The following is a 15,692-nucleotide window of genomic DNA, read 5'->3' on the forward strand; positions in this document are numbered from 1 at the left end:
GCGCCGTCAAAGCTCCAAGTCTGTGGGGAACTTCTATCCCATGGCTGATAGCAGTTCACAGGTGTGGGTTTGGGTGTGAGCGCACACATGGATTTTCATCAGGACTGTGGCAGGAGAGGAAAGGGTTACCCCACCTTTTAACATGCCATAATTCTGACCCCACTCCACTTTGCCCCTCTTGCTGCTTACCATTCATTTCTTTCAAATACTTGCATCTCTGATTTTTGATGCATTTACCTTTCATGGCTACTGACAAGTAAAAAAAAACACGAACAATACAAAATAAATAAACGTAAGATCCTGGGGGTGGGGAGTGACTTATGTTGGCTCCAGGTGGTTGTGGGATGATGATGATGGGATCTATCCATTCTCCCAGGCCTAAGAAATTGCTGGTCCTTAAGACTTAACATGCAGAGAACTAGAATAGCAGAAGGTTCAGCATGAAGTTTGTCCCTCAGGAGCACCAGTCAGAGGCAAACTACAAGTCTAGACAAGAGCAATAGATCTTATGCTCAGGTTTTTCCTTTTTTCCTCATGCTGGCTTTCTGCCTGTGGGTGGGGGCACTGTGGGCGTCCGTCTCTAAACAGCCCTACATTCTAACCTGCTGCAGTATGCTTTAGATTTTTAGCTTCAAATACGAAAACAAAGAAACTATTCCTTGGGGGGGAACATGTTTATTTGTGTTTGAGATGATACAGTGGATGCTCTCTTCTGAGCTACAAGGTGGTGGCGATGGGAGGGAAAGGGGGGTGAAAGGAAAAGAAAAAAAGAAAAAAAAGAGGGGAGGGGGAACCCTTTCATTACAAACCGACGAAGGTAGAAGTTTAAAACAGTTTTCACAACAGCATGTACCACATATCGGAAATAGATCTGGGCTTAATACAAATGACGTAATTTCCTAGTAATCTACAGCTACCTTTAATAACTTCATACAGATAATGAATTAGGCTAAAATGCACTATAATATTTGGTTGACTTCAGGAACGGTATCCTTAGTTACATCACAAAATACATTTTGATATCCCAAAGAAGCAAGACTTGCAAGTAGGCGTTTTAAACATAACTAATCTACAGCTACAAAGTTCTACTCTGGATAGCGTTTACCTTTTCCTTTCTGTTTCTCGTGGTTGGGGAGGGGAGGGGTTAAGGGTCGAGGGGAAGCGATAATCCCGTCTTTGAAAGGATAAAAGCAGAGAGTAGAATCAGTATAACATATACACAGAAGTCCGTATTGTAAAGGCTATAAAGATCGGTTGCACACTGCAGGGGCTGCCTCCGTGCACCTTGGCGCCGCACACCAAGCCGTCGATTCGTGGCTTATGTTGCGTATCTCTTGGTCCACTGCCTGGCTATCCTGTCATGCTCGGCTCTGTTGGTCAGGTACTGAGTAGCTATGCTTCCTACCAGAGGATCAGCTGCAAGAGTTGGGTGCGTGGGGAAAGGGGGGGGGGGACGACAGGGGAAGAAATGGGAGGAGAGGGAGGGAGACGGCGCGTCAAGATCAGAGACACTTCAGCATCACAATAGTTCATTTCGCCACACTTGTTTCCAAGCTAAGCTGCGGGGCAGAACCTCCTCAAGGAAGCATTGTTCAAAAGACAAGGTGCTTGACCTACACGTCAGCTGGAAAGAGAATGCGGACACTTCTGGACAAGAAGCAATTTTTTTTTTTGGTTTGGTTCTCCAACAATGTCTTCCTTTTCTCTGTCAAAACTCTCCCCTTCCCCTGAACATTTCACACTGTGATTTTGTGAATGGTGCCCCCAGCACTCTCTCAACATTCAAAATGTGCCCTCTGGTCCAAAATGGCTGGCAATCATCTATAGCAGTCTTTCTTATTCCACCTTTTTAAAGTAAGTTAGAGCTGGACAAACCTACAACTTTGTACATGGGAAGGTATCTCAAGGGCTTTGCAGATTTTGTGATTTAATCTTAAGCAAACTGGGAGTGCTGAGAGTGCATTCCGCCATTAAACTGAATGCAAAGTCTGAATCCGCGGCCAATTCTACTTCAAAGTCCAGGTATTCAGAGGTTTAAACACAACCTGAACAAAGAGGAACCGTTTCCAGGTCGCCCTGTGTAAAAGGAAAACAACCCACCTTTTCAACCTGAATTTATCTCATCCCACATTTATGTAATTGTTTACACAGTCATTGTACTTTGAACAATCTCTACCCCCCCTTTTTTTTTTTACAACTGAGGCTAGGAATTGTTTTGACTCTGCTTAAGACCCAATTAGTAATTCCTGTCCTTTAAAAAAAAACACAAAAAAAAAAACAAAAAACAAGCCATTGCCTTACCAGGATTGCAGTCTGTCAAGAGAGAACAAATAGACAGCAAGACCTTTGAAATAGTTAAAGCAGGGCTCCAGTTGTCTTTCAGAATATCCAGACAGATGACTCCTTGACTGTTGATGTTGCAGTGATAGATCCTAGTGCGAAACGTAACCTAGAGGTAGAAGGGGGGTGGTGTAAATTGCAGGGGGGGGGGAGAGAGAGAATCATTACACGCTCTTCATGCACAGCTTGTTGCCAGCTTTTTGAAACCAGCCTTGAATTATTCACCCTCTGTGGGAGAATTTTTTTCTATAGAGACCTTTCATTTCATTTCATTTTTTGTTGCTGCTGCTCATTCTGTTAGGCTCATCTGAAAAGTGGTTCCCCGCCACTGCCACTTTTCAAGCAGCTGTCTTGACTCATGTTTGCCATGTAGATCTCAATGTTAAAAGCTTTATTGCGGTTCACCCTCCCCTCCCCGGCAGGCATGCATACAGCATTTTGAAACCCCCCTTTGAAACCACCACCACAACAACATAGGGGAATTTATTTTGTATTGTCCTTCTGTGCCTGGGAGATAGACAAAACTGGCACTCAGATGACTAGTTCCGTTCCATTTCAGTGCATGTTAAGGCCAAAACATCAGAGAGAGATATAAAGTTATATAAATTTGCTGTTTGATCGCTGCAAAGGAGTCTGGAGTTTTGGGAGAAATGGGTTAAGGAGCCTGTGTGCAACTAAGCCAGCCCATTTAAATTGTTAGGGGAAATTTAAGTAAACAGGGTGGCTAGAAAATAGCTGAAGACAATACAGTCAAACCTTGGTTCGTGAACGCCTTGCGAGTCGAACATTTTGGCTCCGGAATGCCGCAAACCCGGAAGTGAGTGTTCCGGTTTGCAAACGTTTTCTTTGGAACCCAAACATCTGATGCAGGTTCCGGGTCTTCCAATTGGCTGCAGGAGCTTTCTGCAGCCAATTGGAAGCCATGCCTTGGTTTTCGAACGTTTTGGAAGCCGAACGGACTTCCGGAACGGATTCCGTTCAACTGCCAAGGTTACCACTGTAATAATAATAATAATAATATTTTATTATTTGTATCCCACCCATCTGGCTGGGTTTCCCCAGCCACTCTGGACAGCTTACAGCATATATAAAAAATTGTAAAATGTCAGACTTAAAAAAAATCCCGATACAGGGCTGCCTTCTGATGTCTTCTAAAAGTCAGATTTTCAGTTGTTTATTTCCTTGAAATCTGATGGGAGGGCACCACTACTGAGAAGGCTCTCTGCCTGGTTCCCTGCAACCTCACTTCTTGCAGTGAGGGAACCACCAGAAGGTCCTCAGAGCTGGACCTCAGTGTCCAGTGACAAGATCTCCAGAAGGCTAGAACCATCAGGTCTGAGGGAAAGGGCCAACTAAGCTTAGGTGTGCCTACCAGGGGGCAAGAACATTGGAAGATTCAGGGCAAAAGGTAGAATCGTGGGACTGTAGTGTTGGAAGGGTTCCCAAGAGTCATCTAGTCCAACCCCCTGAAATGCAGGAATATTTTGTCCAACATGGCGCTCAAACCCACTACCCTGAGATTAAGAGTCTCATGCTTTAGTGCAAGGGCCAGCAAACTTTTTCAGCAGGGGGCCAGTCCACTGTCCCTCAGACCTTGTGGGGGGGGGGGCGGACTGTATTTTGAAGGGAAAAAATGAACGGATTCCTATGCCCCCCAAATAACCCAGAGATGCATTTTAAATAAAAGGACACATTCTACTCATGTAAAAACACACTGATTCCCGGACCGGATTTAGAAGGCAATTGGGCCGGATCTGGCCCCCGGGCCATAGTTTGCCTACGCATGCTCTACCGACTGAGCTTCATGCAGCACATGGTTAAACTTTGGGATTCACAATCACAGTATAAAGTGATGGGCACCAACTTGGATGGAGAGCAGAGGAGTAAGGAAGGAATACACGGCCCCCAACCATAGTCTATGAAACAGGTCAACATGGGGCTTGTCGTGGGCTCTGGAGGACAACGAGATATTTTCCAAGTTTCCCTAGAGTGATATAGAAATGAAATGAACACAATACTGTTCACAATACTTTGGAACAGGAGATCTTTCTCACACACAAACGCACAGGTTTGCATGTGCATGGGGACTAATCTATTGAACTTGGATAGTCTAAAACTATCACATGATCTGTGATATCACATGAGCATTAACATTCCCATGGGAGATTTTCAGGGATGGAACAGGGAGCTGCTCGCCTTCAAAGGACTTGAAAAACACTTCTGTTTCCTCATTAGACGGCATCATTATGTGTGAGGCACACCACGCTCTAATTTGTGTCATCATTCTGCTTTAATTGACTTTAACATTCTGTACAAACCCCGCGCAGAGTTGAAATGCATTAGTTACAGAAGGAATACTTTATGGCGCAAACTCTTAATGGCACCGCATGCTAGAGGAAACAAACAAACCAAAACAGCAGTCCTTTCAATGCTTTTCCCTTTTTCTTTTTGCAGAGGGCGGTGCTTTGTAAAAAATAAGTGAAAATGCATAACTCTGAGCAACTTTGTTCTGTTCCAAATTCAAGACCAGGCTCTTTGGCTTCTGCAGAACTGTGAGGACAGATTTCATTTCCTCCCTTTGCTAGGCCACGTGGGGACAGATGGACAGAGAAAAGATCGACTGTACACGATCCGGATAAATGCACAATTAGTTCCACACACAGGCTACCCTCTGCAGGATCAGACCAAAGAGCTCTCTAATTTACCACCCTGTTTCCTCATTTTTTTGGAAGTTCACAAGCAAGAAATGATGGCAGAATCACATCAAAAGGGGCCTTTGGGATCCCTCCCCCCCCCCCCCAAGAAAGCAGTAGCACTCTATGCTGCATGGCAAACTATCTGGGAACTTTCAAAAGCAAGCTTGTGCGGGGAGGGTTTATTGTTTGGTTTTTAAATCCAACAGCCCACTGGGGATACCCAGTCTCTTGTGTATGTCAAAAATAGCTCTTTGGATCTCAGCCAGAATATACAACTTGTTAGACGAGGCATGAAATGGCAGGGGGAGCAGAGGTGAGGAGTTGGGATCTAGGCCCCTTGATTTTTGCAGCATGTCTTCAGCAGATTAACCAGCTTCACAAACCTAACATTTTGTCTTATTTGTACAACAGCAGATTTCTGAATCTTCCTCATCAAACATCTGCTACGCAGCTGCAATTTTTTAAACAAACATTTATGCTGGCATAAATATCTATACGATATGAGCGAGCACATGAAATTACACTTGGGACAATTTTGTGTGCTGTGTTTTCCATATTCCCAGCCCCCCGCCTAAAGAAACAGGGTTAGACAAACAAATCACTTGCATAAACATTGTTTTGCAAATGATAATTGATTCCAACACCGAAGACTCAAATACACACAACTTTATAGTCTTGTAGCTCTGCCCTTATGCACAGGGTTGGGGGAGGGAACAAGTATCTACTGGGGGGGGGGGCATGATACATTTTGGGTCCCCTGCCCCCCCCCCTACGTCCACCTAAGCTGGATTTCCAACTTGGAACAAGAAATAGCCATTTCTCAAAAAGTATGCTATACTTAAGTGTAGAGCTATTCAAGCATTATTATATGTAAAGGTAAAGGTAAAAGGACCCCTGACCATTAGGTCCAGTCGTGACCGACTCTGGGGTTGTGGCGCTCATCTCGCTTTATTGACCAAGGGAGCCGGCGTACAGCTTCCGGGTCATGTGGCCAGCATGACTAAGCCGCTTCTGGAGAACCAGAGCAGCGCACGGAAACGTCGTTTACATTCCCGCCAGAGCGGTACCTATTTATCTACTTGCACTTTTGTGCTTCCGAACTGCTGGGTTGGCAGGAGCAGGGACCGAGCAACGGGAGCTCACCCCATCGTGGGGATTCGAACCGCTGACCTTCTGATCAGCAAGTCCTAGGCTCTGTGGTTTAACCCACAGCACCACCCGCGTCCCATTTATTATATGTAGTTTGGCCCTAATTTTCATTTGGTAGAACAGCATTAAGACCAGTATTCCTTTTCCAAAAAAAAAAAATTTTAGATAATTAATATCAAGATGTAGTTCTTGAAATAGAAGGTCCCATTCATTAGACCTTGCTCTTCCAAGTGATTTAACCCACCTTATTGCAGAAGCGAAACAATTATGACAGATTTTGTCAACAGTTACCAGAAATATGGGTGGAAGTCAAGCAGTTCTCCATAATCAAAAGCACATTATTTGAGATTAATGAACAACTTTACAATTCAGCGTACATCTCATAATCTCTTAAATACTACTGGAATCAGTGGGACATAAGGGACTATACAATATTTCAGGAAATATCATATTGTCCTCAACCTGTCAGTTTGCTAATTGCTTCGTTTGGGTTTTCCTAATTCGTGGGTAATTTCGAGTCTATTCACACTGGTACTTTTCTGTTCAGGTCACATGAATGCCAGCTAAGTGCCAACGAATTGTGGTCAAGATTGCAGAATGTCAGAGTTACTTTCAGTTTCAAGTTAAACTGCCTAAAGGTAAGAACTGGCTTTCACCACCCTCCTTATACGTTTATGGGCACTTATCAAAATCTCTGTAATTGGGTCAAATGGTCTTACAATGTTGCTTATGCAGAAAACGAGAATGATTGACACAAGTCACTGAATACCCTCCAGCGGGTCACTGCAGAAAACCAGGATGTGCGTCACAGGCGGAAGATCGCACCCCGCATCTTTTGGGGCTGTGGCAAAACATCTGTTTTGGGGCACTGTCCTCTCAAGAGCACGGCCCCCCAAAACAGGATGTCCCGACTGAATCAGTTCAGTTGAGAGGTATGGTCACTGTACTAACTTCAGTTGCTGAAGCTGCACTTTAGCTTGCTAAACCAAGAGTTTGACTCCATTCTCACATGAGGCTGAGGCTCTTGCACATAAACCATACTTGCACATGAAGCCTGATTGCTCCTCCCCTGGAGAGAGTGGGGAAACAAACCAGAAAGCATATAACTTAATGCTACAGCCGAACCCAGCATTGCGGTTTCTTTCGCCTTAACAAACCACTATTGATTGCCTGCCCTAAGCCATGGCCTGGTGTTGACTTACTCCAAATATCTTGGAGTGGAGCAAACCATGATCTCAGACCATGATCCTAACACTAAGCTGTCCCCTTCCTGCTTTACTTACCTGCCTGTGTCAGGAAAAGAATGAAGTAGACGCAATTGGACTGTGTGCACAGCATGGTTTATTATGCTAATAAACTTACCTTGCCATTACGTATGATGGCCACAGAGACCGGACAGGAGGACAAAGTTAGCTTAGTTCAAGCTGAGTGTTACACTTCATTTCATCTCAGAATTTCCCTGCTTTGTGTAGTTAACTCACATCGCTCTAATAAAGCAACTGTTTCTTTGCAATGGTTAATTTTCTGTTTCAGTTTGAGGCAGCTGAAACACGGAGGTTTTGACCGGTGTTTCCCAAACTTGGGTCTCCGGCTGTTTCTGGACAACAGCTCCCATCATCCCTAGCTGGCAAGACCAGTGGTCAGGGATGATGGGAATTGTAGTCCAAAACAGCCAGAGACCCAAGTTTGGGAAACACCGGTTTCCCAGGGAGTCTAGCACACTAGGCAGTACACTCACCTGATCAAAGGCTGGTAGGAAAGGGGGAACTAAGAGGATATTATTAGCCATTTAGGAATGTTTTCCTGCATGTGTGAAAGGGAATGGAATCACAACCATAAACATTCCCTAAACTATCTAAGGGGGATGGAGGGAGATTAATAGCTACTGGCACGCTGACAAAATTCATTTCCCCCCACCTCAGGAAATTGCCAACCCTGAGTTGTAAGTTCTGCAACACACTGAGTGCAAGTTAAATGTGGATTCCTGGGCTGCATATTGTACAGCTTGGCACGGTCACCAGTTTATTTGAGATCCTGGGCTACGCTTGAAACCTCAGAGCTGCGGAGTCTTCTTTTCCCCCAATAGTCAAATGTGCAAGCGTCTCATGAGCACTGGTACAAATGTGAAGAATGGAGATACATTCAAGGATGGAGAAGCTGCATATAAAAATACAGAGAGCCACAAATGCTTACCTTTGGTGGTTTAAATGGATAATCGGATGAAAACGTGATATCCAGAAAGAAGACACCACCTTCGTACACAGAACCCGGGGGACCGAGGATAGTAGATCTCCACTCGTAAATGTTATCGCCTTTAGGCCCAGCACTGTTGAAATAAAAGAGAGGGAGGGATAAACAGAAAGTGATCTGGACAGTTCTTGGGCATTGACAGTCATTACTCATTTCATCCTTAAATCCTTGTCAATGACATCTGTTGTCATTGGTGTGGAGCTTTTGTATGAGTGTGCTATGAACGAAGGAACGGCGTGTCAACTGTGCTTCTGTCAATGTTTTCAAACACAAAACCCATCTTTGTCTTTTATGATATTTAGCTCTGTAGCCTTTTTGTCTAGTGCTCTTTCCGGTGCGTGGGGCATTCATGAAAGAAAGCTGGGGGGGGGGGGAGGAAGAGGGAATGCCTTAAAACACAAAGGACTACAATCCAACACAGGGAGGGGTTAGGCCTGCTTAAACCCATTCACCCACCCCTCACCATTTATATCCAACCTTTTCTTCAAGGAGCTCGCAGCAGCCTGCATGGGCTTATCCCAACTTATCTGCACAATCCTACGAAGCCTGTTAGGCTAAGAGAGAGAGAGTCACTTGCCTATGGTATATCCAGCAAAGCTTCCAAGCTGAGAAGGGATTGCAACCCAGGTCTCTCTGCTCCGGTCCAGTAAGACTACAATCCTATGCCCATCTGCCTGAGAGCAAACTCCACAAAACACAGCAGTACTTGCTTTTAAGTCAACTTGCCTAAACCTGTGCCAAAAGGTGCAAACCAGACACAACTCCCTTTGAATGGCTCTCGGCTGTAAATTAGGGCTCCAAGGCAGCGATGAGGAGCCAGCGGCCCTCCACTTGTTACTGGACTCCAACTCAACATCAACCCTGGGAGTTCTGAGTCCAACTAGATCTGACAGACCAAGGGTTCCCCATTCCTGCTCCGAGGTAACCAATGCAGACATTAAAAGAATGTTTTCTTACTTGATCCCGCACTGTTCTTGCGGTTTTGCCATACAGTCAGTTCCAAGTACTTTCCCTCGGGTCCTAAAATACTAAAAACGCTTCTTGAATTTATTCACTCGCTTCCTGAAAAGCCTGCCTTGACCTCCAGAATGAAGATCTGGAAGAGTGGTGGTCAGGAACTGCCATCCCTCAGACCATCACATTATCTGACAGTGAAAGCACCGCTGGAGGGGGGGGGAGGGATATTATACAATCTAATATAGTTCCGAAGGCCATTTTGGATCCCAAGTGCCTGTATTATATAGTCAATCAGTTTTATAGATATGGACAGCTATTAAAGGATCCGCCCAATACTTATTTTAAGGCTTAAGTGCTCAGCGCATTACAATAATGTAGCAGCAACGATACCATAAAAAGGTAAAGGTACCCCTGCCCGTACGGGCCAGTCTTGACAGACTCTAGGGTTGTGCGCTCATCTCACTCTATAGGCCGGGAGCCAGCGCTGTCCGCAGACACTTCCGGGTCACGTGGCCAGCATGACAAGCTGCATCTGGCGGGCCAGCGCAGCACACGGAACGCCGTTTACCTTCCCGCTAGTAAGCGGTCCCTATTTATCTACTTGCACCCGAGGGTGCTTTCGAACTGCTAGGTTGGCAGGCGCTGGGACCGAGCGACGATACCATAGTTAAGCTAAACTCCCCCACCCCCCTGAAAAGCCTATTTTGACAGGGGAACCACTATTTTTATAAAGAAGGCTACAAAGTTACTGAAAAAGCAACAAATGCACTTTGAGGTTAACGTTGTAAGAACATCTACATCCATACAGTAATACTATAAGAGGGCCCAATGTCCGTTCTGCTTCCTTTCTTTTTAACACTGATTCAAAAACAGTTTCCGAAAGACTTCAGCAAGTAACCAATTTTTTTATTTTATAAAAAGACCTCTAAAGCAATGTTTATCACAAATTTTATATGGAAGCATCAAAGCTCAAGTTTTTTTACACCAGTCCCTCCTTCCCAAATAAACTCTTCTGCTGGTATGAAATCTGACTGGCCCTCCAGGAGAGGTTTTGTGGCCCTGATGCATTAGTGACGGATTTCATAGAATCATAGAATTGGAAGGCACCCTGAGGATCATGTAGTCCAGCCCCTTGCAATGCAGGAATAGGCACCTGTCCCTTGTGGGAATTGAACCTGCAACCTTGGCATATTCAGGACCATGCTCTAACCAGCTGAGCTTCCCCAATGCCACCCACTCTGTTTCTGATCAGAGGGGTTATAGCACAATGAAAGCAGCACAAAAAAAAACCGGAACGAACCCAGAACATTTGTGGTAAGCAAAGTTATGGGATTTCTGCACAAAAGTTACAAGATATGCTTTGAAGGGAAATGAAGCAGTCCAACTGCCTCAAAAAAATAGTACTGAAGGCAGGATCATAAGCATAAATCACCATGAAGGTGTCATGGAAAAGATGTCTGGAGGAAGAGGCCCACATGTTTTATTTCCAGGTGTCGTTTAGAGAAACCTATCTGGGAAAAGAACTACGTTGATAGTGAGATAGGAACAAAGGGAGTTGGAACAGCATAACAATGTTTATTGGAGGTGGGGCAAAAGATGGCTGGACTCCTTTTCATGGATTTGCCATCCCAACCTCTAGATCAGTGGTACCCAACCTTTTTTGGGCCATGCCCCATCTAAGCATCTCTAAAATCCTGATTCACCCCCCCCCCCATGACATGTAATTCTTATTACAGTGGTACCTCAGGTTACAGATGCTTCAAGTTACATACACTTCAGGTTACAGACTCCGCTAACCCAGAAATATTACCTCGGGTTAAGAACTTTGCTTCAGGATGAGAACAGAAATCGTGCAGCGGCGGTGCGGCGTCAGCGGGAGGCCCCATTAGCTAAAGTGGTGCTTCAGGTTAAGAACAGTTTCAGGTCCTCCGGAACGAATTAAGTACCTAACCCGAGGTACCACTGTATTCAAAAAGTGAACTCCTATTCACATGGAGGAAGCTTAAAAGGCCATTAATTTGATCTAAACAAGCTTCCAAAGAACATGGCATCCATGAGAGAGAAAAATAAAAGAACGAAAGGACAGTTGCAAAAAATAAATAAATCACTGTTAATAACTGATTCTCAAATTGCCCCATGTGGGGCGCGTGTTGGGAACCACGGCTCGAAATCTAGACTCGAAATCTGGAAAGAGGTTGGGGTACAAAACTCCTGCAAAATGACTTCTGGGACACTGTACCCTGTTATCCCACGTCCATTCAGCAGTGGGTGATCCTTTTGTGACCTGAACGATATTAAGACCACAACATCTGGTAGTATTTCAGAGCAATCAACAGTTGTTGTTTAAAATGTGCTCTGTTGACAACAGAGGTGATTCAAATATACTCAAGGAGAATTAAGACGGAGAAGGGACAGCAGGCCACAAGGGACAGCAAGCCACAATGCCTAAGTAATTCACATGCATTTCCAAAGTCCCTTAGTTAAATTATTCTGCCTGTGTTTCTTAAGTTTGCTAACAGAACAAAACAGCAGAAGCAATAATGGGGGGGGGGGGGAAGGCTGGAGAAATGTAGAAATATTTAAAACCCATGCACAGGCCATCCGGTGCGCTAATTAACTCTTTGACATCCATTAAGCATATATCGTTTAATTAGCATTAGGCTTGGAAGTCAAATTTCAGTGGAACAATTCAATTTTGGCACAGGTTTCCTTAATGGCTATTTTATAGCTTAATGCAGAGGTTCATGCTCCTATATCATCTGTCAGCTACCTTTCCTTCAAACACCTCTAATAGCTGGATGCAATTCAATCAGTTTAACGAAACAGCTGAATTGACTTTGCAACATATTTCAGCCAAATTAATCAGTCACAATTAAGGTTACAGCCTCTAGCCGTGTGCCAGACTACCTGGTAATCACTCAAAGAGTCAGAACAAGGGCATCTATCAATTAAATAGTCAAACATCTAAGAGCAATAATTCCTAAGTTACTATTTACAGTCATCTACTGCATTACCATTAGTGCCACTTAAAATTACAAGGGTTGTTCCTAGAGGGGGAAAGTCTACTGGGGGGAAAAAATAAATCCATGGATTCTAACCTGGCAGGTGCAGAAGGCATTTTTCAGAAGCCTGACACGTCTGTCTAATACAAGACCTGTCTTCAGATGGATCAGGGTGATAGTGTTCTTTTCCACTGCACTGTGAAAAAGGATGTGGGTGGCGCTGTGGTCTAAACCACTGAGCCTCTTGGGCTTGCCGATCAGAAGGTCGGCGGTTTGAATCCCTGCAATGGGGTGAGCTCCAGTTGTTCTGTCCCAGCTCCTGCCAACCTAGCAGTTCGAAAGCATGCCAGTGCAAGTAGATAAATAGGTACCACTGCGGTGGGAAGGTAAACGGCATTTCCGTGAGCTCTGGCTTCCGTCACGGTGTTCCGTTGCACCAGAAGCAGTTTAGACCTGCTGGCCACATGACCCAGAAAACTGTCTGTGGACAAACGCCGGGTCCTTCGGCCTGAAAGCGAGATGAGCGCCACAACCCCATTTGACTGCACTTAACCATCCAGGGGTCCTTTACCTTTACCTGCACTGTGATTTGGTTGTGGTGGGAACCAGGGGGAAATTGAGGTATTTGAAATATCCAAAATGCAACAGCCCCTGATCCCCAAAAGTAGGGTTTCCCCTCGCCCTTCCCAACTGTAGTCTGAGGCACCCTTGGGTTCTCAAAGCTTATCATGGGTCCTTCAAGGGGAACAAGGGGAAACCTCCTTAGAAAGAGCAGCTGCCCACTATTCCTAACCTCCCACAGTAATACACAGTTGTAGGACGTGTGCCCTGGGGTGAACTCTCAAAATGCATGTGTCAGGGACTGGCTGGATGAGGAGGAGTGGTGGAAGCTGCCTGAACAAGAGCCCCCCCCCCCCAGGGAAAGCACAAAGGAAGAAGATTCAGACCCTGCCTCCTGGGGGTGGGAAACTGGTGAGAGGAAGGGGAAAGCTGGGAAGGGCTGGAGGCTGGCAGCTTGGAGGAGGAGGAAGAGGAGGAGGAGGAAACAGGCAGGTGCCCCTGCCCACAGGAATCAGACTTGGCAGCTCTACCACAGAGCCACCCTGACAGCTTCTCTGCTGAAAGCCTGTAAACACCCCTTCCCTTCCCAGAACAACAACAATAATAATAATAATAATAATAATAAAATTATATTTAGACCCCACCCTTCCCAGTTCAAAAAACCAGGCTCAGGGCGGCTAACAACAAATTTAAAACACTTAATTGATGCAACAAAAAAACAGCATAAAATACAGTATAAAACGTGAATAACAATAAATTCAGAATTTAGGGGGGAAATCAATTCAGGGGGGAAATCCATCCAATAAACATTAGATGATCACCAGGGCTAGCTGGCTAAATTAGTCCTATTTGGGCCAGCGAGGAGACCAGGGGAGAATTAGCTGTGGGATCCCAGAGCGGGTAATCTTCATAAAAGGGGAGGGGGAGGGAAGGAAGGGGAATAAGAGATCAGGCTATGTTCAAATTGAAAGCCAGGTGGAATAGCTTAAATCCTGCAGGGCCCTGGACTCATGGGACAGAGCATTCCACCAGGTTGGAGCCATGACTGAGAAGGCTGGCCCTGGTGGAGGATAATCTGACTTCCTTAGGGTCCGGGACCTCTAAACTATGATTATTCATGGACCTTAAGGTCCTCTAAATACGAGGGCCCTAAGCCACATGTCACAGAGCAGAGAGCCAGGCGGAAACAGAGAGGGTCCCTTGGGGCTCGCCGTAGACGGAGGGAGGGACCTGAGACATAGGGTTGGAGAGTGAAAAAGGGGGGGGGGGGGCGGACATCTAAGCAACTGCTTCATCTAGACAGGAGCAACCCTTAGGAGTCTCCATGTGTTCTCTGCTTCCTTAACTGTAAATTGTCTGGTGTGTCGCTGTCTTTCTCTGTTCTGTGAACGACCTGTTCTCCCTGTTGGATCCCTGACAGCATGCAGGCCGCGTCAGCGCCTTGTGTGAACTGGGTGTGTACCCCCAGGACCCTCTGCAAAGCACAGACAAGCAAATGTGGACATGGCTCCCTTGAGACAAAACGTCTGAAAACCACAACCCTTTAGAGAACAATGAAACGGCACCAGATTCCATCACACAGTGAGCTGGTCAGGCTGGGCTCTTTGCCCATCTAAGCCCTGCGTTGCCTACTGTGCTGGTCTTGGGGGCTAACCAAGAGGCGAGGTCTGAGTCCAGTCCGAGGTCGATGGTGCAGTATAGAGGCTGTCCGTCAAAGCTGTAGCTGGGTCTAAGGCATGACGTCGGGTGGGGTCAGGAAATCTGGCAGAAGAGCAGGACAGGGTGCAGGCAGGAACAAGGCTAGCAACAACGTTGCTCCTGCAACCTGGGACTGGGGCTGGTTGGCTTTTATCTGCCCCGAGGCATAGGGTGGCCCCGGTCCACAGGTTACTCCTGGCCTGGAGGCGAGCGCTCCTCCTGCAGGAACTTAGTTCCCTCCGCCTCTCTGCCCTGAGCCTCTGCAGCTCAGGAGAGGCTGAAGGGTTACCGGACCCAGAGGCAACCTCAGCTTCCTCTGACGGGGCTGAGAGTGGAGCACCTGCAGGCAATGGGTCCTCCATCACCTCAGGAGCCAGAGCAGACTCAGGTGGTGCCTGCACCTGAGGATCCAGCACAGGTGAGGACTCTTCAGGCTCAGGCCTCAGCCCCGGCTCAGCTGGTTCTGGAGGCAAGGACTCCAGTGCAGGCTGGGATTCCTCAGGTTCAGCTTCTGAGTCCGAATCCCAGGCCATCACACCTACCTTGACTACAGTGGCTTTTCAGGGTCACATGCAAAGGTCTTTTCCATCACCTGCTGCCACATCCAGACCAACCACAGGAGATGCCAGGGACTGAACCCGGGAGCTTCTGCGAGCAAAGCCCATGTGGTCCCTCGTCCTGCTCCGTGTGGATCCTATTTGATTTTTATTGGTGTAACTTATACCCTGCTTTTGCTCTCCGTTTCGGGAGGCCTTTACAGGTTCACAGAAATGCTTCCTAATTCAAGGCAGCTCAATGATGCCTTTTTGCAACCGGGCTTATCTCTCGCAGAACCATTCTCTTGCAAATGCTTGCTGGGATGGGAAACCGGAGACATTGTGTGCCAATCCAATGCAAAGAATAAGATGAATCGTACCGAGAGTGCCGCAGAAAATCACTGCCATTCTAAGAAAACCAAATACACTCCTAGGCTTAAATCTTTACTTTGCAGATTTTAAAAAATAATTTTTGGCTTCTTTTATGATCTCTTTCTCTCTAC

At 46.0% G+C, this 15,692-nt stretch overlaps 1 protein-coding gene across 4 annotated transcripts in view; it reads right to left on the bottom strand.

Annotated features, from left to right (window-relative positions):
* Nucleotides 1-655: 655 nt before the first annotated feature.
* UBE2E3 (ubiquitin conjugating enzyme E2 E3) overlaps nucleotides 656-15,692 on the bottom strand; it is an 88,439-nt gene continuing 73,402 nt past the window's right edge. For 3 of the 4 annotated variants that reach the window (XM_028748257.2, XM_028748248.2, XM_028748231.2), the window contains 3 exons: nucleotides 8,379-8,511; nucleotides 2,302-2,449; nucleotides 656-1,416 (listed from right to left, as the gene is read on the bottom strand). In XM_028748257.2, the coding sequence (XP_028604090.1) occupies nucleotides 1,319-1,416; nucleotides 2,302-2,449; nucleotides 8,379-8,511 (379 nt within the window). In that variant the 3' untranslated portion in view covers nucleotides 656-1,318. The remainder of the gene's footprint in view (nucleotides 1,417-2,301; nucleotides 2,450-8,378; nucleotides 8,512-15,692) is intronic. The other variant, XM_028748238.2, reaches the window with a different exon arrangement.

This window comes from Podarcis muralis, chromosome 1 (assembly GCF_964188315.1).
Source record: "Podarcis muralis chromosome 1, rPodMur119.hap1.1, whole genome shotgun sequence".
In the NCBI taxonomy this organism is placed as follows: domain Eukaryota; kingdom Metazoa; phylum Chordata; class Lepidosauria; order Squamata; family Lacertidae; genus Podarcis; species Podarcis muralis.